At 41.8% G+C, this 25,638-nt stretch overlaps 3 protein-coding genes across 6 annotated transcripts; 1 reads left to right on the top strand and 2 right to left on the bottom strand.

Annotated features, from left to right (window-relative positions):
* Window positions 1–166: 166 nt before the first annotated feature.
* Window positions 167–3,703, bottom strand: LOC147443195 (UDP-glucose:p-hydroxymandelonitrile O-glucosyltransferase-like). Of its 2 annotated transcripts, none has more exons than XM_086529807.1 (2): window positions 1,382–3,703; window positions 167–1,209 (listed from the first exon to the last, which is right to left on the bottom strand). In XM_086529807.1, exons 1-2 carry the CDS (start codon window positions 1,872–1,874, stop codon window positions 308–310), a joined length of 1,395 nt encoding a protein of 464 aa, XP_086385933.1. In that variant the 5' UTR covers window positions 1,875–3,703; the 3' UTR covers window positions 167–307. The 2 variants fall into 2 exon arrangements, with proteins under 2 accessions (XP_086385933.1, XP_086385934.1); XM_086529808.1 differs by having other exon boundaries at window positions 167–1,242; window positions 1,382–3,701.
* LOC147443194 (uncharacterized) lies at window positions 2,933–23,254 on the bottom strand. Its single transcript, XM_086529486.1, has 4 exons — window positions 23,180–23,254; window positions 6,244–6,447; window positions 6,045–6,146; window positions 2,933–2,962 (listed from the first exon to the last, which is right to left on the bottom strand). Exons 1-4 carry the CDS (start codon window positions 23,252–23,254, stop codon window positions 2,933–2,935), a joined length of 411 nt encoding a protein of 136 aa, XP_086385612.1.
* On the top strand, window positions 22,875–25,638 carry LOC147443193 (uncharacterized). Of its 3 annotated transcripts, none has more exons than XM_086529805.1 (6): window positions 22,875–23,270; window positions 23,774–24,051; window positions 24,140–24,297; window positions 24,371–24,460; window positions 24,542–24,719; window positions 24,803–25,638. In XM_086529805.1, the coding sequence occupies exons 3-6, from the start codon at window positions 24,257–24,259 to the stop codon at window positions 25,229–25,231; spliced, it is 738 nt and encodes a 245-aa protein (XP_086385931.1). In that variant the 5' UTR covers window positions 22,875–23,270; window positions 23,774–24,051; window positions 24,140–24,256; the 3' UTR covers window positions 25,232–25,638. The 3 variants fall into 3 exon arrangements, with proteins under 3 accessions (XP_086385931.1, XP_086385930.1, XP_086385932.1); XM_086529804.1 differs by having other exon boundaries at window positions 23,741–24,051; XM_086529806.1 differs by lacking the exons at window positions 23,774–24,051; window positions 24,140–24,297.

Genomic DNA, 25,638 nt, shown 5'->3' with positions numbered 1-25,638 from the left:
GGTGATAGCTTTGCACTTTTTCTCTACCACCCTCCTATCATGGCCTCCTATGCCAATACTAAAACAATTTAATGAAATGAACTTCTATCATCTATGAGGTTCTTAAATATAAAAAACCTTGTGTGTGTGTGTGTGTGTGTGTGAGAGAGAGAGAGAGAGAGACAGAGAGAGACACTTTCTTGTATATTTTTTCAAACATAACAGTGACATTTGCATTGTCATTGTGCATCAGGCATGGAAGTACTTATATCCTCCAAAACACTATCTTATTACATAGTCCTGATGAAAAGACTGCTTCTTCTTCTTCTTAGCTAGGAGAGAGCTGTAGGGCATCCACAAAATGGTCAAGGTAGCGTCGGGAACTGCCGTTGGGCGCTGCCGCTTCCTTCAGGGCAGCTCTGAGTTGCGCAATTCGTTGCCTGATGGACGCCGCAGTACCGCCATCCCGCTCCCCATGCAGCACCTCTTTGATTGCTGTTTCAATGGAGTTTCTTAGAAGTGATTGTGGTGGGGACTTATCAATTAATGGCAGTGCTACCCTCCATCCCTCTGTCATCACTCGGAACACCGTGTTCTGATCCGAAATCTTGTAGAAACCCCCTATCATAGGTACCCCTGCCCAAATCGCCTCTATCAGGGAGGCAAAGCCACTGTGAAAGAGGAAGCAGCCAACAGATGGATGCGAGAGTACAGCCATCTGCGGTGCCCATGACACTATGAGGCCTAATTTGTTGTTGACACGATCAACAAAGCCGGGCGGCAGCACCGACATGACATCGGAGACACCTTCTACGCGTCGGATGACCCACAAGAATGGCTGCCCACATGCCTCCAAGCCCAATGCCAGTTCTTGGATTTCCTCCCTTGTTAGAGGAATGATACTCCCAAAGGATGCATATACAACAGAGCCCCGCGGCTGCCCGTCCAGCCAGCTCAAGCACCTGTCATCCTCGCGATAAAGCTGTAAGCTGCTGTTGTTGCACCAATCCATGTGCAACATGGGGAAGATTGGATAGATGCGTACCCCGAGCGCCATGAGCGCATCCATAGCCTCCGCTTCCACCTCATGAAATGCAAGCGAGGTATTGCACAGCACCAAACCAGTGCAGGCTTTGCAGTAGTCGAGGAAATTGAATGCCTCCAACTCTGCAGAATTGCGTCCGAGGAACTCCAAGGGGATGTCAGCAATGCGGAAACCCTCCATCAAACCTGGGATGAAGTCAATGACCTCTTCTTCAGTACCTGCAAAGTCTTTTAATTTAAGGGCTAGAGCGCGCAGTACAGGAAAAAAGGAAGAAAAAAGGTTTCAATGCATGCACAGACGTATGCATGTTGGGAGACCAGGTGAAATTTGTAGTGTGATATAATTTTTAACAATTACCTGTCTGGAAGGGCAGAAGGCCCCTTTGCAGAAGCTGTGGCAAATGGCAAGCCACAAGCAAGGTGGTGGCAAAGAATGGGGCGAACAGAAACAATGAGAGACCAAGGCGATTCGCGACCTCTTGTGACCAGGTGAAGTACATCACGTCAGCGATGAGGAACAAAGGAGGGGGTTGCAGGCGTCCCAAGAGGCATAGGAGGCCTTCTTCTAGCTTCTTCTGGAGCAGCAGCAGATCGTCGCTTGAATGCTGCGGCGACTCCTCCACGGACTCCACCTGCAAGTTTGCATCAGGTCCAGTGGAGGGGTTGTTGTTGTTGTTGTTGTTGTTGGAGATGTAGGATGCATAGGCTGTGGCCGGAAGGGCGCAGGTGACTTGCAGCCCCCTGCTCGCTAAGAGTCGAGCTAGATTGAACAAGGGAGTGATATGACTTTGCTCGTTGTGGGTGAAGAGAACCACGTGCTGGCCCTGTGGATCTTGCAGCAGCTGGTCCATAATTGAGAGAGAGAGAGAGAGAGAGAGAGAGAGAGAGAGAGAGAGAGAGAAGGAGAAGACGAAGAACAGAAGTGGAGGGGGGTTGTTTTAGTTTGAGATGAAGGAATATGCATAGCGTAGGCTGTCCTCGTCTATATGTGACCTGTGACCGGAAAGGCGCAACGAGAGAAACATGGGAGTGAAGAGCTGGCCCTCATTCTAAACTGCATCAGCTTCTCCGGGGGCGGGGGGGGGCAGAATTTTTTTTTTTTGTGGAACAATAATAGAGAGAGAGAGAGAGAGAGAGAGAGAGAGAGAGAGCAGTTGAACCTTAGAGCAAAGGGAGAATTAACAAATAATCAGAACTAGTAGGTGCTTATGCACCTATGATTCATTTTAAATCCCATTTAGTGACAATCGCACACGAACGAGGAGCTTTTGACACGTTACCATATAGCAATTAGCATTGAATCTCATGTACTTCTTAGATTGAAATAGCAAGTAAGGAGCTTTTTTTTGTATTGAACTAGCAAAGATAATTTCCTATATGGGAAGTTGATAATTGCTAGATGGAACTAGCAACATCCAAGTATCTTTATATTTACTATATAGTGATTATGTGGAGTTGCTACATACAAATAATAATTCCTTGGTTTAATGCAATTACTATATAGCAACTATGTGGAGTTGTTAGTTTGAAGTAGCAAATCTTAGGTCCAACATAATTACTATATAGTAATTACATTGACTTGCTAGTTAGAAGTAGCAAATCATAGGTCCAATGCAATTACTATATAGTAAATATGTAATTGTTGGTTAGAAATAGTAAATGTTAGGTCCAACGTACTTATTATACAGTTTACATGCTTTTTTTCATCATAATATAGTGACTATTTTGGTATTAAGCATTAACAATAATGTGTATTCTTCTAATATCTATTGTCCTTGACACAAACATATCTAATCTAATTGTTTTATTATATGACTTTTGATATGCATATAATATAGTTAATTTTAAGATTTTTTTAAAAAGTCATATTAACAAATAAATTAGTAATCATTAAACTGCGTTGTAACTCTCATACCTTGTCAAATAAAATACGTATTCCCTGCTACAAGAGACAAGAGGTTCATGACTTTAAATGTAAATTGTGCATATTAAGGTCTATAATTTTGTCTTTACCTAATTATGTTTATAGTATTTATGAGACATTATGTTAATTTTGACGTATTATATGCCACACACATAAAAAGATTGAAGAAAAGATGAGGGGAATATTAAACTGGCACTTTGCACTTCATGATGAGATCTAAACAGAAATGCAATAGCATAGATAGGATCCTATAATACATATATAGGATCGTTGGCTGGAAGGTTGGAGAGAGATAGGCCATAGGTACCCTTTATAACCCGTACTGCTTGGGTTTACATCTCTTCACCTATTTCTATGCCAACTGAATTTTTGTGTCATTGCTCATTATATGGTAGATTGATGTAATGAGACTAAACATCTTTTGTTGAAGAGGATGGTTGGCTACATAATAGATAGAGGCAATAGGATGTTATGATGATGATCATAACATCCTATTATAGGTTAGTCAAGGGAGAGGCAAGAAACAGAGGTATGCCATTTAAAAAGGGTGGGAATTCTAAGCCGGTTAAAGAAAAGAGATAATATGGGCATATATGTAATGATCTAAAGGCATAAGGAATTTCGGCGACATGTTGGCACGTAGTGAAAATGCTACCTAGGCCAAAACCTTCCTTTTTCTCCTCTTATTGTAGCTATAACAATCACAATATGTGTAAAGGCTCTTTGCGCATCCTCGCATATTAGTGCTAAATTGATGGCCCACCTTTTTGAATTTGAATTCTCGTCGTCTTCTCTCTCTCTCTCTCTCTCTCTCTCTCTCTCTCTCTCTCTCTCTCTCTCTCTCTGTGTGTGTGTGTGTGTGTGTGTGTGTGTGTGTGTGTGTGTGTGTGTGTGTGTTTTGAGGTACAAATGCACAGCCCTAATGGTGTAGGATTAGGTTGCACTATGTTTGCAAGTATACATGCACATAGCATAGAGGTGAGTCATGTGCCTACGGAGGGAGAGATATCATGTTTGAAATGCTTGTCTACTAAACGCGTTAACTTTTTGGTCAACATCTGTTTGTTGGCTACAATTGACTTGCAACCGGCTCGGGCTAGTTTGCCATAGACTCTAGAGACTAGCTAGTCCAAATTTAAATAAAACCAAGATGATCCTAACTCTAGCAGCAAGATTTATGAGAAATTTAACTAGGATAATGGGTTGGACAATATTGTATGAAGTTTTGGTCTTGAACATAGGGCCAAGCCTTTGATGAAGGTGTGCACCTCAAGCACAAGCCTAGCTTGCCTAAGATCTAAAATACCTAAAGGTCCTAGGTCTAAGGACTTTTAACACTAACCTTTGTAGATCTTTAATGAAGCTATCCCTAAGGTCTTTTAAGCTCCATTAACTGCTAATTGCTCTTTGGTAGACCATCTCCTTTTTGGACCCTCAATGAAAAAGTAGCCTTCTCTCCCTTTGTTCCTGTGCTGACATAGGTCTAAAATCACATATCTATATTCTCTAACTCTTGTTCCCATTCATTGTCCCACATTAAATGATCAGTTCAATATGAGAAAATCATTTGGGATAGGTAGATATTAGATTTTATGAAATTTTACATAAGAGAAGAACAAAGTTAGAACCATCAAGCTTTGTGATGTGGTCGTGCATGAAGAGGCCATTCTCAAAGGTGGTGGATAGTCTATTTGCATGGCAAGAGGTGTTTTGTATGCTACCTAGTTCCTTATAGTGCCGATATTTTGATTGGAGAAATCATTACAAGAGAACAAATATATATATATATATATATATGATTTTACAATGTGTGGCACTCCTTTAGTAAGATCTAAGCCCAATGTAATGGAAATGGCCTATGAACTTTGAGAGTACCGGAATTAGGAAATTAGGAGAAGCACTTTTGAGAGATTACTTTGTGAGCATAGCGGGTGAACTTAATTGGTGGTAGCAACATAAACATGGTACTTAGTTAACTTGGCATGAACAATACTTTTGCAAGAGAGAGAGAGAGTTTAGAGAACATGACAATAGGTAAGGACCGGATTCATATGGAGCCGATCCCCCCTCCAATAGGCATTTGTATTATAGTTTCTCCCATCAAGAGAGAATTGGTACAATACAATCTTTGTGTTCCTTGTGACCTACGTGATGCAATGAAGATGGAAAGCTTCATGCATCACAAGCATAACATAAACTTGTAGAAAGAATTAACTATCCCAAGCCTCAGTCCCAAGGCCTCAAACACCTTCAAAGGTGGAGAGAGCTAGCGGGGAATGAGGGTAGGGAAGAGGAAGAAGAAACATTCCATAGGAGAAAGAAAGGGTTCCTCACTCACTACAAGAGGTTGTGTGCTCTTGTGACGCTGTTAGCGACGGAAATACATTGGGTTTTTATAACCCCCGGCGTCGCTAAAACCGTCGCTACCAGCGTCGCTACGAGAGCGTCGCTATAGGCGTCGCTATGAGCGTCGCTATATAGCGACGCCTATAGCGACGTACGTTTACACAGAAGACTATAGCGACGCTCATAGCGACGCTCATAGCGACGCTACAGAGCCATAAATAGTGACGCTTATAGCGACGCTCGAGAGAATATTTTTTTGGTGGTAGGGCATTGAATGCCCTGCCACCCATCAACCATATTGTACTTGATTCACTTTTTTAAAAAAATGCAAAGGTAGATAATAGACCCAAAATAGTCACCCACAAGACGCATTGTTTGCAAAATTGACAATTGTACACATCATAGGCAAAATGAATTGATTGGCAAATGTAATAATGACAATTGTACAACATCATAGGCATAAAGAATTGATTGACAAAAGGTACTGCGGTGACAAATGTAATAATATACATGGTTCAAAAAGACGTATAAAATCCGTCTCATGATACATAAGCTATGAGAAACCCTAAACTAATGCTATCTAGCTACGGCTAAACTGACGTCGTCTAGTCAGACGTCTCATCGCGTCCAAGCGGCGTATCTATCGGATTCTACAAAAAAAGACAATAAGACAGCTTTCAGTAAGTATAAACATATAACGACATTTATAAAACAATACAAAAAATAAAAAAGAGTAAACCCTAATACTAACCATGCCGCCGCGAGAACTGAGAATGTCCATCAAGGCGTTTAAGCCCTTCCTGCCTGCGTACTCGCGCTCGTACGGTGTGGGATCACGTCCTGTCATCGACCACTGTCAAAACATACAAAGATTTCATTATGTTAGAACTAAAAAACTCATTAACCCTAAACTATCGAACATGCATAAAGAGCAATGTGAAAAGACTTACAAAATCGGCCTCAAATGATGCCCATCCACCGCTCCCCAAGTGGTGCGAGCTCCCTGCCTCTACTCGCGCTCTGGTTGCATCCTTTTGTTGCTTCCACTTGTCGGGATTCTCGCGCGCTGCTTTCTTCGCATTCTTCCAATCTTCTTTGGCCAGCCAATCTGGCCTGTTCCACCCATTCTTGATTGCTTTTTGCACTTCGGAACGCTTGTGTTTTCAGTATTCGCGCATTCGAATCTTCATCAGGTCTTCATTGAAGCGCTGATCCCGTGTTGGAACGGGAAACTCATCATGAAGTATGCTGATGACTCTGTTTTTTAAATCACTTGGTACTTCACTCCATTTGTTTACTATGTAGTGTCTAAACAGCTGAGAGCAAAGACCACGCATGCGCGAGATCACCTTCTTGCCGTCATCATCCATGATGATGCCGCCGCTGATGTCGACGGAGTAAGGCAAGCCCTCAGGCCGGTGACGCGTGAACCTGGGTGTCCCAGCAGGGGTCTCTAGCGGCGTGTCGATGGGGGTACGGACGTCAGGTGTCTCCACCGGCGTCTGGGCCCCGAAGCGAGGAGTGTCGAGTGGGGTGGCTCCTGGCGGAGTAGGTAGAGGTGTGTAGCTTCTAGGAACAGTCAGCCGTGCAAAACCTGGCGTAGATGGCGATGCTGTGGCTGGTGTGGGGGCGGGCAAAGAAGGGGAGGGTAAAGAGCCTCGTCGAACACGAGGCGGTGTGGAGGCATCGGTGGCGGAATCCCCACAACAACCGCCACCGCCACCACTAGAGCGCCGGTGTCTAGACGAGTGTGAAGCTCCTCTCGTCGACGCCGAAGCTTCGGAGCGCGCCGAATGCTCCGAAAGAGAGGGAGATGCGGATGGTGTAGGAACGCGCGATGATGCGCCAGAGCGATGACGCTCCACGTACCACTGTCTCTGCTGCGGTGACAAAGAAGAAAGAAACTCCTCATCATCCATACCTGCATTAAACACACGAATATTTAAACTTAATATTGAATGAATAGAGTAGACAATGACGCAAAGACCATTAAATACAATGACGTAATGATGCATATAAATACAATGACGCAATGAATCGAGTGATAGAAGAGGCAAGTCGAAAACTCAGAATTTTCAATCAAAAGATGTGAGCACGAGTAGAAAAGAGCGTTATACACCATGGAAGGTACTTAGAGAGCCAGAGCTTTTACAACACGGAGCAAAATTGTTCAAATACAATATTTGTGGCTTTAAGAGATCTCTCTCTCATCCTCGCATAACTCAGCATAACTTCCTATATCTATATAGAGCTCTCCGTTTAAACACATATCCTCTGTTTCATTTTGTAGCTCCTCTGCATGCACCCCATATAGAGTAGTAGCATCTTGATGCTCGTCTGGCACCACTGCAGCGGCTTCTGATTGAGCATCTTCTCTTATCTCCTCCATTGATGTCGTTGTGATTGGCACATGGTAGCCTTCATACGTCCTTGCACTAGGAGGGGCTACCTCTATGACGTACTACCAGTTTGATGTAGACTTTGTAGGATGAAATACTACCTGCCAGAGCCACATAACTTACATGAGAGCTTTCAAGCACATAACTTGTAAAAGGGGGATGTTAACTATTTATATACTTACTTGTTCACAATGCTCGGGTAGTACGAAAGTGTCTCTTAGGTCAGTCCATTTCTTAGTAGAATCCACCTCAAGAAAACCAGACTCTCCTCTACGCACAGTAGCGTTGCGACCCTCCATGATTATCTTGAACCATTGCACGTCGAACAAGTCGACAAAAAATCCTCTGTAATCGATCCTCAAAATCTCTTGCAGCGTGCCGAAGTAAGTGAGTTCCGTCACCACAGGATCTGCATCAGAGGAACGTCGTCGACTAGACTGTTCAAATTTTGTCATGATTCCACAATCTTGAGTAAAACGCTTTTTGTCAATTCGTTCCACCCTAAAATGTCGACCTTTACACCATGCTGCTGTGTATGACTTATACTACAACGAACAAAGATTATGAGTGGCCGTTCAAACGTTTATAAATAAAGTCACTTGCTAGTCGTACATTGCAAACTTACCTTGGTCGCGCAACCCCGAGAGTACTCCCACTCTTCTTCAGTCACTTCGTCACCGCATTGTTGTGCGCTTTTCAATTGGTTGTGCAACCATCTTAAGCTCATGAAGGTTGGTAGGCTCTCCAGAACCGCTGGATAGTGCATCGGTGGTCGTCTTCCCCGTCTCCACTCGATTCGTGCCCTTTGTCGCTCTTGCTTTGCATCCTCATATTGTGAAATCCACTTTTGCATCACTGGATTGTGAAGCATGCAAAATCGGTTGATTTTAGCCTCTAGATCTTCCGTCATCTTCTTCTCAACACCGAGATTGCACATGACAATCCCAGATATGCGCTCATCATCTATAGTTCGCCATAGCGTGTCCCGGGATTTATCAAATCCGTCTAGCCACTCTCCAATGTACACTAGGGACTCTGATACCAACCAACCTTCTGCCATGCTACCCTCCGGACGTGCCTTTTGACGCACATATCCCTTAAGCGTTTTCATGAAACGCTCTAAGAAGAACATCCATCTGGAATGAACTGTGCCAGCTATTTCCACCTCATCAACTATGTGAACAAGAAGATGCACCTGAATGGTTAGCATTGTAGTAGGAAAATGTTTCTCAAACATGCACACAAGCTCCGCAGCATTTAGTTTGGCGAATGGTATGGAGTCTACGTCGATCTCCTTTTGTGAGATCCATTGCACCAGCTTTGCAAGTTTGTAGATTGTGTTACGGATGTCGAGAGACAAACATCCCTCAATGGCAACCGGTAAAATAAACTGTAAAGTATGTGCAACAATGATATTAAAGTCCACATTTTATGCAATGATATTAAAGTCCACTATGAACGTACCTGACACATTTTATGCCAATCGTGTGACTTCAAACCGGTAAGCTTTCCTTCTTTAGTAAAACACGTTCGGAGCGAGTGCATTACGCCAGTGGGGGTCCGCAAAGATCGAATGGCCTCTTTACTTTGCGTTCTTGGGCTCCTGTGAAAATCCATGGTGCTTTAGGGAGTTTTATCGATCCATCAGACGTTGTTTGCGGCCAATATTGCTCCATACGATCCACATTTCTAAGGTCAACTCTGGCTCCCAAAGTATCTTTCTTGCCAGTCAAATGGTCCCATAGTAGATTACCCACATTCTTGAATATGTGCATTGGATCGAGCAAGTGATTGATCATGAGTCGGGGCCAGTATGGTAACTCGTACCATAGAGATAGTCTCTTCATCCCTGGAGGCAATCCGTCATCGCACATCTCCTTCTGCTCTAACCATGCTTGTGCAGACATCCTTGGTGGCTCTCTTCCTAAAAAGCCGTCGCGTAACACATGATTCTCTGGAAGATACGCTTGATGACCTTCGTAGATTTGCTTCTTCAGTGAGGGTGCCCTACGTGCATTCAGTCTAGGTCCACATGTAACACATGCTCTATATCCGCTTGTTTGAAGCCCTGCATGTATACACATGATAATAGATCAACTATGGGAAAAAACAATATTTACAGTGTCTGAGTGAGGAGTGTCAATAGATCACCTGAGCATTCTGTTAGCCCGGGATAGTCATGCATGGTCCACATTAGAATGCCTCTGATCAAAGCATTCCGTCGTCCTGTGTGTCGGCTCATATCCACCACCTCTATGCCAATCCACAATTGTTGTAGCTCTTCCAATAGTGGACGAAGATACACATCCATATTCCCCACTTTATATCGCCCTGGCACAATCAAGCTTAGCCATAGGTGCCCCTTCTTCGTAGTCAACCACGGGGGAATGTTGTAGTTGACGATGATAACGGGCCATACACTGTAAGATGTTGATCTTTGACCAAATGGATTTACGCCATCCATAGCCAGGCCTAAGCGCAAATTTCGAGCTTCCCTGGCAAAATCCGACCATGTTCCATCTATATGTTTCCAGGCTGCGCAATCTGTAGGAATTCGTAGCACACCATCCGAAGATTTATTCTCCTCATGCCATGATGCTAGGGCGGCCATGGACTTACATTCGAAGAAATGCTTGATGCGAGGAAGCAGAGGAAAATGTCGCAAAACCTTTTGTGGAATTTTTGTCCCGTGGAGATCTACTCGATATCTTTCGGAATCACATTTCGGACACTTCTCCATGTCTGTGTATTCCCCTCTGAAAAGAATGCAGTCATTAGGACAAGCGTGGATAGAATTGTAATCCATCCCCAAGTTTCGCAAAATCTTTCTTGCTTCATCTCGAGAATCTGGCATCACATTGTCAGTTGGTAGTATGTGCTCTTTCAGCAATCTACACAACATAAAAATATGATACAGTCGTGTAAAAATCTATCAGATCATTATACATTTAGAGTTCTATTAAAGTAAACTAATTGTAATAGATCACCTGAAAAGCGCTGTGACGCTAGTGTCACTCCATCCAAACTTTGCCTACATGTTGAGAAGAACCAGGAGTGCTTTCAATCTAGACATACGTGCTCCATTATACAATGGCGTATCGGCTTCACTTTTCATATCATCATAGATAAGCCTTTCTGAATCCATGATCGTCTCGATCATTTCATCAATCTCGGGCTCAAACATTGCCTCGTTGGGAATGTGCTCTGCATGATCATCCCCCGAGCTGTCAGAGGCTACATCTTGTGGCCTCACATATGCTGCTTGACCAAAGCGCCTGCGAACACGTCTATTGGGTTGCAAGATTGCTACTTGTTGGCCAGCGTCAGAGTCCGACGAGTTATAATTGGCAACAACTCGATCTATAATAGATGGATCGAACTCGCCAAATTCGCGAACGTGCTGCAAAGAAACACGTCTTGTCCGTCGCACAGCATGCTTGCATTGATTACAAGGACATAAGACCCTCGTTGAGAGATAGGTGTTTCGGTTGGACGGTCCCACATCCTCGTCGCTACTCATAATGAGGATAAAAAACTTATAACCTGGACAACAAATTTAATATTCTATTGGAATTCTTTGTCTTATCTCTCTCTCTCTCTCTCTCTCTCTCTCTCTCTCTCTCTCTCTCTCTCTCTCTCTCTCTCTCTCTCTCTCTCTCTCTCTCTCTACCTCACATTCTCTAGTCATGTCCAATCCCCGCACACCTCGGTCTAGAGGTGCACGGAGATCAGAACCACCGGGTTATAATCTCGTCTTTATTGGTCAATACCTATATTTGTGGGTACAAGAAATCTACACACCCATGTCTACATGATACTGCATGTAGTGGACAAAACCCCTTTGCCTCTTCTCTAGCTGTAGCACTTCACTTCATCTTAACATCTTTTCACAGTAGATCTTTTCACTGTTCGTCTAACTCTAAACCCTAAACCGTAAGTAATTCTTGCGTGGACTCGATCCAACGTAAATAAGCGTAAATCTAAATAAACGTAAATCTAACTAAAAATAAAGTTAAATCTAATTTAACGTAAGTCTAATGACTAGAGGTTGTCTAGATGGTCATTGTGTCGGGGATGTAGTGACTCTTGCCGCCCTAAAGATCCACCTTCTTCCCTATCTTCTGAAGACATTTCACCAGTACTTTTGGATCGACGGAGCCCACCATGAGTGAAGGCAGCAATACCCTATATTCCATTGAGGGCTTTCTTCACCCGCTTCATGCAGGCATCACAGTCTATGGAGACCTAAATCTAATCTAATATAACGTAAATCTAAATCTAGCTTAAATAAACGTAAATCTAGTTAAAAATAAACCTAAATCTAATTTAATGTAAGTCTACATATAACCTAATCTTTAACGTCTTTTAAGATAGTTTCCTACGACGTTATAACTCTCTTCTTCTTGTGTGTGTGCGCGTGTGTGGATGTGTGTGCCAATAAAAAGAGATAAATGGTATAACCTTTCTATCACCCATGCCAAGTATGATAGATTGATTATGCCATTTCCCTCTTGAATAATAGGTCTTGAGTTCAACTCCTCGTCGGCTAGATCTTTAGGTCTTTTAATTTTAATTAGTTTCCTACGACGTTAAATTAGTTTCTCTCTCTTTCTCTCTCAATGTGTGTGCGTTTTTTTGGATCGTATGCTCTCTTTCTCTCTCTTTTCCTCTCTCAATGTGTGCGTTTTTTGTTTATGCATGTTCTCTCTCTCTTTTCCTCTCTCAATGCGTGCGTTTTTTGTTTATGCATGCTCTCTCTCTCTTTTTCTCTCTCAATGTGTGTGTGCATTCTTTGTTTATGTATGTGTGTGTGCGTTTTTGTTTTTGTTTGTACTCTCTCTCTCTCTCTCTCTCTCTCTCTCTCTCTCTCTCTCTCTCTCTCTCAAAAACACTATGTGTGTGTGTATGTGTGTGTGTGAGAGAGAGAGAGAGAGGGAGAGAGAAAGAGGGGAAGGGAACATGAGAATGAGGAGAGGGAAGGAGCATACCTGTCTCTCCTTCCTCTCCTCGTGTGTGTGTGTGTGTGTGTGTGTGTGTGTGTGTGTGTGTGTGTGTGTGTGTGTGTGTGTGTGTGTGTGGAGAAGAAAAAGAGAGAGAGAGAGAGAGAGAGAGAGAGAGAGAGTGAGGGAGAGCGTTACCTGCTCCTTGGTTGAGGGCGCCGAAAAACTCAGATCTGAGATCTGAGTTTTTGGGCGTGCTCGGTTATTTTTTTACCCCAGCCGGCGTCGCTATGAGCGTCGCTATAAGCGTCGCTATAAGCGTCGCTATGAGCGTCGCAAATTCCTTTGTAAATTTGCGACGCTCATAGCGACGCTTATAGTGACGCTCATAGCGACGTCGGGAAAAAAAAATTTGAGCGTCGTTGTGTGAGCGTCGCTAATATGAAGAGCCTCTTGTAGTGACTTATCATTACTCTTCTTGCTAGCATACATAATAGCATAGTAATGGAGATGGAGAAGATGGCAAGCTTAAGCATTGAAGCATGGCTCTTGGTTGGATTTGCATTCCATATCCAAGAGTGTTAATGTAGGCTCTCACTTCTCACAAGCTTGGAGAAGGAGGTGGTGTTCCTCAACTTTCACCAAGTGAGAATCCCTTCCAAATGAGTGTGTATGTGGAGTATATCCCCCTAGCACCCACCTTGCTTTCTTGGGACAAGTCGCAACCTTTCCACATGCTGCAAGCTCATTGGACCCTTCTCCCCCTAGCCAATCACATGTAGCATGCATTCAAGTACATGGGTAGTCTTTTGACAAGTGTCCTCCTTACCCCTTAGAGAGAGAGATAGAGAGAGAGCTTGAAAATATCTAGATATTTGGTGGATGGAACTAGAATCTCATTGGACCCCTCTTTAGCCCAACCAATGGCATTCAAGCACACCATGTGGTTAAGCTTAGTGAGAGTCTGACACTGTGTCCCATGTGCCCTTTTAAAAAAGGGGTGCCCCTTGGGTGAGTGGAAGGTTAGGTCAAAGATTCCCCTAACTTTGGGACTTTTATGTGTAGGAAGCTTCTCAAGCAACTTCCTCATTAAGTGTGTAGGGTCTCTTTTTGACTCAAGCATATTACCCCCCATGCATAGGAAGCTTCTCAAGCAACTTCCTCATTAAGTGTGTAGGGTCTCTTTTTGACTCAAGCATCTTACCGCCCATGCATAAGAAGCTTCTCAAGCAACTTCCTCATGAGTCATTAAGTATGACAAGTACCTCAAGTACCTTAGTCATCCAGCATGACAAGCACCTTAGGTGGAGTTCCCACCTCAAGCTCAGCCCTAGCTTGCCTAAGGTCAAAGGCAAGTTTAGGTCGGGTTTCCACCTCAAGTACAGCCCTAGCTTGCTTAAGGTCACACACAAGTTTAGGTCGTGTTTCCACCTCAAGCTCAGTCCTAGCTTGCTTAAGGTCAAATGACTATTAAAACTACCATTGGAGGTCTTTAATGAAGCTAACCCTAAGGTATTTTAAGCTCCATTAGTTAACCTTTCTCTTTGACATACCATCTCTCATTTGGGCCCCTTTACCATTGGCCCCGTATTGAGATAGATCCGTAAGCACATGTCTATATTATAACCCTTGTTCCCGTTTATTATCCCACATTAAATGATCCGTTTAATATGAGAAAATCATTTGGGTTGGTTAGATATTTGATATTTAATGACATTACCTCTCGCTTGAAATCATAGTTGTCCTCGACTATGAGGTAAAAGAGATAAGGTCATAGTCATTAGTCAATTTTTTTTAGCGGTTAGAGGATCCTTTTTTACCCTACGACATCATTCCAAGATGGATGACTAATCCATTTGGTGCTTGGGAGATATAGCTGCCAAAATCATTTATGCTCTTTAGTCCATTTCATCTTCCCAAGCAGAGTGACAAATTCTACATGGTGTTTGAGAGACGTCGTCATCCCAAACATGATTTTTAGTATGCATATTACTTAAATTTGTGCACAATAAATAGAGAACTAGTCTTATAATACAAAAACATTTTTCATTTAAAATGCATTTTCATTTGCTTACTCGATTGTAGCATTACTAGCATTGACAAGGTTCATATTATCCTTAAGCTAGGTTCCTTGCATCCATCTAGCATCTTTAGAAGAACAATCGTTAAACTTAATAAGATATGGTCATATAATCTTACCGTTTCTTAATACCTTGTCTTCATGTCATAGGATGGACTCAGATTGAAGTATTTCTTCTTGATCATTGATTTTTGGAGGGTCTGCAACTATTGCTTCTTTTGATGGCGCTCCTTTGTAAGGCTTATGTATGTTCTCATGGAAAAAATTGTACATGAGCCAATGGTTGGGCAACTTCAATTGATAAGCCATCTCATTGACTGGCTTAAGAATTTTAAGGACCATAGTATTTAGCATCATACTCTTGGTGGTCCATAGGACTCTTGCTCGTAGTATGCCTTAGATGAGCCTTGAGAAACTTTAGCAAGACCCAATCATTTTCCTTAAAGGCTAAGGCTCTTCTGTGCTTATTAGCAGCAGCCCTTTTTGCCTTTCCTGTGAGATGGATATAACCCCTTTAATATTTGGAAAAGATTCTTGTAGGTCTCGCCTATATTCATCAGCAGCGAAGATCTTCTCATGTACTTTAAGTAGTAAGGGACTTTTGGATCTTCCTTCTTTAACCTCGAAAGATGCTTTCCCCATAGAAGTATGTACAATGTCATTGTACGCATACTCCATAAGAGGTAGGTACTTCTCTCATTGAGAACGTTGATTCACTTCCATGACATAGACTTTTAGTAGATCAAGAGTCGTTAGATTAGTTATTTCACTTTGGTCATTCGTTTGTGGATGCTAGACCGAAAGAGAAATTTAATCTACTTTCTAGATCTCAAAGAGACCCTTGTAGAAATTAATGGTCATTCTAGGATCTTTGTCCGACACTATCGATGTTGGAAAGCCATGATACTTGAAAATTTGAGATCTAAAGAGGGTTGCCTTTGATGTGCCTTAATAGTCTTTTTGACAGGCATAGAGTGTGGCTGCTTGTTAAGCCTGTCGACTGAAATAATCCAACTTGCTTCCCTCGATCAATTTCAACTTTTGGTATACCACGCATTTTGAAACATACTCTTGTATGTTTACTTTTCATGGTAGACCAGCAAAAATACATTTCTACTTCTCAAAGAGTAGTCTACTATGGAATGCCTTTTTGCCCCGCATAAGGAGAACTATGGGATTCATACATGACTTTCTTATTGTATGGGTGAGTAACACATAGCCTATTGTCGTTTGGAAGATAACCATCCTTCAAGGTGAATGGTTCTTTTTTCTTCCCTAATGCAACGGCTGTAATTACATACTTAAAGTCTTGGTCAATAGCATATTCATCTATCATAAAAGATAGATCATTGTGAGTTGCTATAGACATCTCATTTACCCTTAGTCGTTGTGAAAGTGCATCGACCACTTGATTGTGTTTGTTAGCAATGTGAGCAATATGAAATTTAAATTTCAAAACAAAATTTGCCCACCTCATTTGTTTGTCCAAGAGCTTGATTTGTGTCATGAAGTTCTTGAGGCTTTGTGATCCATTTGTAGGATGCATGGAGTTCCCAAGATATATTGTTTCCACGTGTTTAGGGCATATAAAATAGCTAGTAGCTCTTTTTCGTATTTGCCAATAATCACTTATCGAAGTTGAGTCTTTGACTCTCATATGCTATGGCATGCCCTTCTTGAAGCAAAATAGCTCCAAGCCAATCACCACAACCATCACCTTGGACCTCAAATGTCTTTGAGAGATCTAATAGTGTGAGCACACATTGAGAGATAAGCTTCTCAAAAGCGTCTTGCACGTTTGCAGTCTATGAATACTTAACGTTCTTTTTTTGTTAAGTCATGTAATGGGCCTGCTATTAGCAAGAATTTTTTCTATGAAGCATCTATAGTATGCACACATACCTATGAAGCTTCGTACCTCCTGTAGATTCCTTGGATTAGGCCATCCTTTTATTATCTCTAACTTTGTTGGATCTATACGGGTGCCATCTTTAGAGATAATGTGATGTAAGTTTGAATCTCTTGTAGGAAAAATTCACTTTTCTTTTGATTATTGAAAATCTTATTCTCTCTCACAACTTGAAAGATTACCTGGAGATGTCACTTGTACTCCTCAAGAGAATTTGAATGGCCTGAAGATTTTTGTCCATCATGAGTTTGAATGCTCTGTAGCATTTGTCAGGCTAAAACTTTGTAAATTATCAAATAGATCTTCTACACGCGGCACGGAAAATATATTTTTCATAGTAATCTTATTTAGTGCTCTATAGTCGACACACATGTGATATGTGTCGTCTTTCTTTTGCACGAAAAGCAATGGGGAACAAAATGGAGAGGAGCTAGACCTCACCATCCCTTTTTCCACCAATTCATGCACTTGCCTCATGATCTCCTCTTGTTGATCTTGTGAAACTCGATAACAAGGCTTGTTAGGCAGTGAGCTTCCTGGTAGGAGCTCAATTGCATGGTCATCATCCCTCATTTTAGAGGTACCTCACTAGGGATGTCATCAATGAAAACATCTTGGGATCCATTTAGGAAATTAGACAACTCCAATTCCTCTTGATTCCCTTTATTGCAGGGATATGGTGTTTCCCAACTCATTACATCTATATACGTGCTCTCTTCCCTGTAGGTGAAGTAGATTCTCTTTTTAGGGAGCTTCATGTTGGAAGCCATGCGGTTAAACCATGGTGCCCCAATGGTAACATTCTCATGTTTGAGAGGGCAGATGAATAAATCCTTTTTGTCCACATAGCTTTGGACATGAAGCCTTAATTTTCCAATCAAGGAAGTAACAGATACGTCTTTTCCCTTGATAGCTCCATTGGCTTTCAATGCATCTCCATCTCCTGGTCTTGTATGTCTAGCTTAGTGGTCAATTCCATGGATATGAAGTTGTGAGTTGAACTAGGGTCAAACAAAATAAAGGCATCATGCTCTTCTATCTTTTCCCAAGCATAGGATTGGAGAAATCTTTGGCAATGAGCATCCTCTTTTGGAGCTTCAAACATAGAGGCTCTAGGAGTCTCATTGCGGGCAATTCTCTTGGGGCAAGGATGATAACCATGGCCTTGCTTCCCACACTTAAAACATTTGTGGTCCTTACAAAAAGCTTCTAGCTCTTTAGGAGAGAGTTTATATTTACCTTTGTAAACTCCCTTCTCCTTGGACCGATTGTTGTTGTTGTTGGAATAGCCTTGGTAAGAATGTTGGGCATTGGTTTTCCTCTTGGTATCACTTTTGTCTTTATTTTCCACGGGCTTGACATTCTGTCTAGCCCCTTGTTGGAAATTGATGTGCAAAGCAACCATGATGTGGTGGATTACCTTGGTGATAGAACCAGGCCGTTGAGAGTTGACATACTCGGCCATCTCTTTGGGTAATGCCGCAAAGAATCGTTTCTTTTGCACGGCAAAGTCTATATTTTGAAAGATAGTAGTCTTGAGATGTAAATCCCATAACTTGTCCACATATTTATGGATAGACTCATGAGCGAGAAGCTTTAAACTTCACCATTTGGTAAGCACTTTGTCTTTGCATCACTTGCAAGGAATTGCTTCATTATGGAAACTCATAGAGTTTTCCATGTCTTTGGGGCTTCGTCGTTGCCACGACGGCTAGCCCACCATTGACGAGCCGATTTTTGGAAGTGCATAGCTACATGGCGTAGCTTGGAGGACTCCGTGAAGCCCTCGTCTCCAAAGGCCGCATCAAAATGTTGGATGAAGGCCAATACTTTGTCGGTAGCAGCAAAGGTGCCATCATAGGTGAGAAAAGAGATACTCTTTCCTCCCTCTTTGAACTTCTTGAGCTTTTGTGACCTTCGCCATGCAAGTTAAGATTTGCGATGTCCTCCCCTCTTGTATTCTCTAGGAGAATAGCCAGAGCTTTCACCGAAAGAGGAGGAAGGTGAAGACGAAGGAGAAGAGGGTGACCTCTTTCTTGTCTTTTTCTTCCTTTGTTTCCTCTCTTTCCTTTTGAAGTGACTGACGAGGAGAAGGACTATGGGTTAATTGTTTCCTCTTGGGAGCAGTTGGTGATCTTTTAATCCGCCATATTCATGGAGCCACATCTTTCGAGGAACTTAGGGATTCATTACTTTCTTGTTCTTTGGATTCCTCCTCTCGTATGGGAGAGAGTCTTCTTTTGGGGGTCTCGTCAAGACGCCTCCTAAGCTCTCTCTCCTCTTGGAGAGGAAAGGAAATCCCATAAGCACAAAGTTGTTGAGTAACTTAGGATTGCAAAGTGGGGTTGCCCATAACTTGTTGCAACCTAGTGACAAGATAATTAACAAACATGGGAGCATCATCATTAGCACCTTCATGTGCAAAATCAAAGTTATCAATTTTCATTCTACTCTCTTGCTTATTGTCAGCCATGTTAATTGAACTTATGTGTTTACTTAGTGTATGCTTTGGCAATTCAAAACCATAGTTGTTACTCCTCTTAGCCTTTGAAAATAGGCACTTAAGTATCTACACCCACGACTCGAATTAGTTAATTATAGAGAGTAGTGGAGTGAGTCTAACATAGCCAAGTTGCCGAGGGATAGCTCCTTTTGGACTTATTATGGCTCAATAATGGTAAAGACGTAGGCAAATCTAAATAGACTCCATTATTAAGACCAAAGATCCCAAGGTGTGCACCATCTCCCACATAGTGGGCTCAACAAAACCGATAATAGATCCCATACCCACTTACCCTAATATAATTAACAAAAAAAACATTAATAGGCTACTTAAGGACCTCTCTTCTTAAGCAAGAAAAGAGAAACCAAATGCTCTGATACCAATGTAATGGAAATAGCCTGTGAACTTTGAGAGTAGCAGAATTAGGAAATTAGGTGAAGCACTTTTGAGAGATTACTTTGTGAGCATAGCGGATGAACTTAATTGATGGTAGCAACATAAACATGGTACTTAGTTAGCTTGGCATGAACAATACTTTTGCAAGAGAGAGAGAGTTTAGAGAACATGACAATAGGTAAGGACCGGATTCATATGGAGCCGGTCCCCCCTCCAATAGGCATTTGTATTATAGTTTCTCCCATCAAGAGAGACTTGGTACAATACAATCTTTGTGTTCCTTGTGACCTACGTGATGCAATGAAGATGGAAAGCTTCATGCATCACAAGCATAACATAAACTTGTAGAAAGAATTAACTATCCCAAGCCTCAGTCCCAAGGCCTCAAACACCTTCAAAGGTGGAGACTAGAGCTAGCGGGGAATGAGGGTAGGGAAGAGGAAGAAGAAACATTCATAGGAGAAATAAATAGTTCCTCACTTATCATTACTCTTCTTGCTAGCATACATAATAGCATAGTAACAGCGATGGAGAAGATGGCAAGCTTAAGCATTGAAGCATGGCTCTTGGTTGGATTTGCATTCCATAGCCAAGAGTGTTGATGTAGGCTCTCACTTCTCACAATCTTGGAGAAGGAGGTGGTGTTCCTCAACTTTCACCAAGTTAGAATCCCTTCCAAATGAGTGTGTGCATGGAGTATATCCCCCTAGCACCCCCCTTGCTTGCTTGGGGCAATTTGCAACCTTGCCACATGCTGCAAGCTCATTGGACCCTTCTCCCCCTAGCCAATCGCATGCAGCATACAGTCAAGTACATTGGTAGTCTTTTGACAAGTGGCCTTCTTACCCCTTAGAGACACACAAAGAGAGAGAGAGAGAGAGAGAGAGAGAGAGAGAGAGAGAGAGAGCTTGAAAATATCCAGATATTTGTTGGATGGAACTAGAAGCTCATTGGAACCCTCTTTAGCCCAACCAATAGCATTCAAGCACCATGTGGTTAAGCTTAGTGAGAGTCTGACATGTGTCCCATGTGCCCTTTTAGAAAAGGGGTGCCCCTTGGGTGAGTGGAAGGTTAGGTCAAAGATTCCCCTAACTTTGGGACCTTTATGCATAGGAAGCTTCTCAAGCAACTTCCTCATTAAGTGTGTAGGGTCTCTTTTTGACTCAAGCATCTTACCCCCCATGCATAGGAAGCTTCTCAAGCAACTTCCTCATTAAGTGTATAGGGACTCTTTTTTACTCAAGCATCTTACCCCCCATGCATAGGAAGCTTCTCAATCAACTTCTTGATGATTCATTAAGTATGACAAGTACCTCAAGTACCTTAGTCATCAAGCATGATAAGCACCTTTGGTGGAGTTCCCACCTCAAGCTCAGCCCTAGCTTGCCTAAGGTCAAAGGCAAGTTCAGGTCAGGTTCCCACCTCAAGTATAGCCCTAGCTTGCTTAAGGTCAAAGACAAGTTTAGGTCGGGTTCCCACCTCAAGTTCTTCCCTAGCTTTCTCAAGGTCAAAGGACTTTTAACACTAACCATTGGAGGTCTTTAATGAAGCTAACCCTAAGGTCTTTAAGCTCCATTAGTTAACCTTGCCCTTTGACATACCATCTCTCATTTGGACCCTTTACCATTGGCCCCATGTTGAGATAGATTTATAAGCACATGTCTATATTCTAATTCTTGTTCCCATTTATTATCCCACATAAAATGATCACTTTAATATGAGAAAATCATTTGGGTTGGTTAGATATTAGATATTTAATGACACCCAATATTAGTTTAATTACTCTTTCTTGCAGACTTCTAGACACTACATATAAATGAGATAGATGGACAAATTGGTCGTGCATTGACCATATAATTCTGTATGTTACTCAATTAATGTACATTTATGGGTAAGATAGAATATCCTGGTTATAGTTGCATATGTCAACATAGGTTTATGGACTCCTAGTAAGGCTTTACAATCATCGTTGTGTGAGTCCTTGTTTAGCAATGCTTGAGGCTCCAAGTGTGCTTCATTGCCATAGGGAGACCTAGTGAAGTAGACATAGAAGACCTAGGCCTAAAAATCTTGGAAAACTTATAGGTGGGAAATTTAGAGGTCAATCATTCAACTGTAATCTCCTCCTCATCTTCTTCCTCTCAATTGCATTGCAACTTGTTGCAGTAGATTGTGATGCGAAGACAAAAGACTTGCACTATATCGTGCCTTCAATTAACGTTTGATCGATACAAAATGTGCTCGCTCTACAAACAACATTTTCAACTACCATAAATAACTTGCTATTACAATGGAAGCCATGCCATTTTTTTCAAAGGTTGCATTAATGTCATGCTAGTCCTCCTCCACGCACGCCTTTCATGAGCTCTCTCGTATTATGAAAAAATCTCAGCATGTTTAGACAAATATAGGAGACTAAGAGGAGATCCATTCTCTCTCAACTCCGGTTATAGGTGGGACGGTTTCATGTAACATTCAAGTTCATAATCACCCCAAAAGGTAGTGGATGATTGAAGCACCCATAGAAATGCGAGTCATAGCAATTATGTCCTTGTGCTCACTACGAGCTTCTATCCTTGTCCTTCAACTATGTCTTTGGGACCTACATCCTCCATACTAGAAACCTCATCATTTTAGCTCCATGACTTGTGGTATTTTCATTTCTTATTAAGATCTTCATTTTAATGTACAATGCACTTGCTAGTTGTTGTTGCCCTAGCTTCATCAGCACCTCAAGACAATCTAGTTTTCCGTGTGATGTTCTTTTTTTAAGCCCATAGTTCATAGAATAATTAAAGCCCATGTTCCTCAATTGGTTATTCAGACTATTGAGGAGATATTAGGTACTAATTTTATAGAGATTTTAAGCATTTGAGGCAGCAGTGTATACCATCGAATGAATCAAGGTACGATCTTGTTATTGTCGCAGATTGTTCTAGATTGAGAGACTGCAGATCTAAAAAATAAAGTTGATATCCATTATCTCCGTGCACATCCAACTTCTCTTTGTTGGCATCTCCTCCTGCATGGCATGCCACCTGTCGCTACTCACGCCCTCTCCTCCTACTCGTCTTCTACAACCATCTGGTGGTGCTTCCTACTTGTCTATCTTTGAACAACAAGGCAAGATCCAATGGTAGAAAAAAACCAAGGTGGAAATTTACACAAGTTAAATTACCGACAAAGGCTTCAATTTTTTACTTAAAAACCAAGAGAAATCCAATTGGAGGTTTAAGGTCTCGATATATTCTCACTATTGTGGTAATAAACGTGATTGGGGCCCACTAAAATGAAAGGAGTACCTACCTCTTTCTCACTCTCGCTCTACCCTATCACCAAAAATTAATCAAGCGGTATGGGCGAGAACCCAGCTCAACGCGATAGCAGATAGGACATTCTTGCTAAACTGAGATAGCCATGGCACCGCGCGCAAGCTCTGCATAGCTCTAGTTCTTTGATTGTTAGCAAGCCATGGCGCGCACTATCCCTAGCTGGAGTTTCTTGACCTCGACGTACGATGCTATCAACGAATTGATTAATCCTGGTGATTCACATTATATGCAGCAAGGCGCAGCTATTGCTGCTCGTCGACATGCAGCAGCTATTCTTTCTCTGCTCTTGGTGCTGCTCTTCCTCTGTAGATGCGTGCTACTACAAACGTTTGACTTAAGAGCTTCGGCCTCTAATACAGACGGCTCTTCGAATTTGCGGTGCTCAATCTTCCTCTTATACATACGGCAATCGGCCCAAGTAAGCTTTGATAGTTAAATTAAACCTTTCATTTGTAGTAGCTTTTATTTAAAGCTTTAATTTTCAATAGCTTTTAATTAAAGCTTTAATTTGCAGTAGCTTTTAATTAAAGCCTTTTCAGCTCTCATTGCAACATTCAGCTTTTTTGAACATTCAACACATTGAAAACTTGGTGATATTTTTTATTGACCAGATCTTTAAAAGATTTACTGAAATCTATTTTATGATATGCATTGAGAGAGAGAGAGAGAGAGAGAGAGAGAGAGAGAAAATAGGCTTGCCAAAACCTTTTTCCTAACCATAGAAAATAAGGACCACTCCTGTTTTTAGGTTAAATTTGAAGCCTTTGTCGGCAACTACGCTAAAACTTCTTATATTTGTTGAATAATTAGGGTAGAGAGAGAGAGAGAGAGAGAGAGAGAGAGAGAGAGAGAGAGATTTTATGATAATTACCACTTCAAAATTATTAGGTCTTTGTAATCACATTGTTGTTATGGCAAAAGATCAAGAATTCCTTTGGAATGTTATGAAAGCAAGAGCTTATAAGGTTCGCTTCAACCTCGTGAAAAACATTGTTGATGGCTTGAAGTAAAACGGAGTCAACATCGATCATTGGCCAGAGACCTTCTACTTTTTATATGGCAAAGATGGGCCTCCCACATGTGTAGTAACCATCTTTATAGACAATGCTAAAGGGTGGCTACATATTCCCTCAAGACACAAGTATGCTTGTAAATCCCAACATTGAGCTTGGTGACACTGTGCTCTATATCTGTCTCAGGTATGTGTTGCTCCTTTGCTAATTATTAGTGCATGTGCAAGGCAGACAGGCACAAGGGGCTCATTGGGGCTTGTGTTTTCTTTTCCAGATGTCATGAGGGATCTTCCAGAGGCTCTAGCTATGCAAATTTCCATACTTGACCCTCTAGTGACAGTGCCTTTTTAACAAGCAAGGAACCCTTTCAAGTTTTTTTTATGATTTTAACATGCTGACCTGCAATTACATATTATACCCCTATGTTGAAGGGTAATTCTTAACTCCTTACATGTTATTTTTAACATTTTGTGGTATTCTTAGCTAATTGTTTTTTATTTTGTAGAGGACATTGGAGTCTTATTATCTTCAATCTTTTGGAGAAAGATATTATATTTATGAATTCATTGTCAAGTATCCATGGAAAAAGTAAACTGTAAGTATGAAGCATAATCTATGCTTGATGATGGCCCATTGTTTTCTATTAGTAGCTTTTTGATTCGATGTCTTCTTGCAGTGCTGCCAAACTTATTGTTGGTCACCTGAGCACCACAAATAAGGATTACAATATAGGAGCTTTCAAGTACTACGATCAAAAAGTGCCTTTACAGACATACTCAACATCTTGTGGATGGAGGGTGCTTGCAAATGCATGGAGATATCTTGAGTCAAGGTTCCGGATGACTACACTCACTGTAAGTGTGGCTCATGTATTTATTTTGATGTTTTATGTATGTATGTACTCATGTCCTTTAGTTCCTTTCTCTATTTTTTTCAGTTGCATGACTATCCAGAGTCTTGGGTCACGTGGGTGAGAGACAAGGCTGTTTCTATGGTTTTGGAAAGATCAATAAATCCAAATGATCCAGAATCTCCTTTGCCACCAAAGAAAGGTAGAGCCACCAAAGGTTTGGATGCAAAGAAAATGGATCAAAAGAAGAAAAGTCCTGCAAAGAAGATCCATACAAAGAAAAAGGATCACAAGACGAGTCCTGCCAAGGGGAAGAGTGCCACAAAGAAGAAGATCCCTGCCAAGGGGAAGAGTCCTACCAAAAAGAAGATCCCTGCCAAGGGGAAGAGTCCCAACAAGAAGATTGCCAAGGGGAAGAGTCCCACTAAGAGCCTTGCAAAAAAAAAGAGCAGATACAAAGGGCCATCCATTTCACTCACCATTGAAATTCAAGGTTCAAAAGCATCGTACACTTAAGAACAGTGAGGGGGAGGCACCTAGCTCACCTTTCAAGCTACCATTCATGTTGCCAAAGAAAGTTGCCAAATCACCCAAGCCAACCAGTCCTCAGGAGCCCAAAGCACCAACCCCTGCCAAGTCACCCGTGCCAAGCCCTAAGGGGCCCAAAGCACCGACCCCTGCCAAGTCACCACCACCACCCACTCCTAAACTTTCGCCCCCTTCTGAACACAAAAGGAAAAGGGTCTCTGAGGATGCAAAATCCTCTCAGGCAAAAAGAAAAGTGGAATTTCATGATTGAATAGTCCACAAAAGCTATGTACACTTTTGTTCATTTTGTCCATATGAGCATATATATATACCCTTTGGTGATTCATAATTTTGTACTTCAAATACTTAATATCAACTGTCGATTCTTAAATGTG

The sequence above is a fragment of the Adiantum capillus-veneris genome, chromosome 14 (assembly GCF_014529385.1).
Source record: "Adiantum capillus-veneris isolate H3 chromosome 14, ASM1452938v2, whole genome shotgun sequence".
Lineage (NCBI taxonomy): Eukaryota > Viridiplantae > Streptophyta > Polypodiopsida > Polypodiales > Pteridaceae > Adiantum > Adiantum capillus-veneris.
Note: the sequence above shows the minus strand (reverse complement) of the source record. Positions and strands in the feature narration are given on the sequence as shown.

Bases quoted from the DNA above. Each gene is read 5' to 3' on its own strand.
- LOC147443195 (XM_086529808.1), bottom strand. From the start codon at position 1,874: ATGGACCAGCTGCTGCAAGATCCACAGGGCCAGCACGTGGTTCTCTTC. The intron at 1,243-1,381 runs GTAATTGTTAAA...AAGACTTTGCAG, and splicing joins CCTTCTGCCCTTCCAGACAG to GTACTGAAGAAGAGGTCATT.
- LOC147443194 (XM_086529486.1), bottom strand. From the start codon at position 23,254: ATGTATAAGAGGAAGATTGAGCACCGCAAATTCGAAGAGCCGTCTGTA. The intron at 6,448-23,179 runs GTTTGTAGTAGC...TGAAAACACAAG, and splicing joins CCGAAGCTCTTAAGTCAAAC to CGTTCCGAAGTGCAAAAAGC. The intron at 6,147-6,243 runs GTAAGTCTTTTC...ATGTTTTGACAG, and splicing joins CATCATTTGAGGCCGATTTT to TGGTCGATGACAGGACGTGA.
- LOC147443193 (XM_086529805.1), top strand. From the start codon at position 24,257: ATGCTGACCTGCAATTACATATTATACCCCTATGTTGAAGG. The intron at 24,461-24,541 runs GTAAGTATGAAG...GTCTTCTTGCAG, and splicing joins ATCCATGGAAAAAGTAAACT to TGCTGCCAAACTTATTGTTG. The intron at 24,720-24,802 runs GTAAGTGTGGCT...TATTTTTTTCAG, and splicing joins TCCGGATGACTACACTCACT to TTGCATGACTATCCAGAGTC.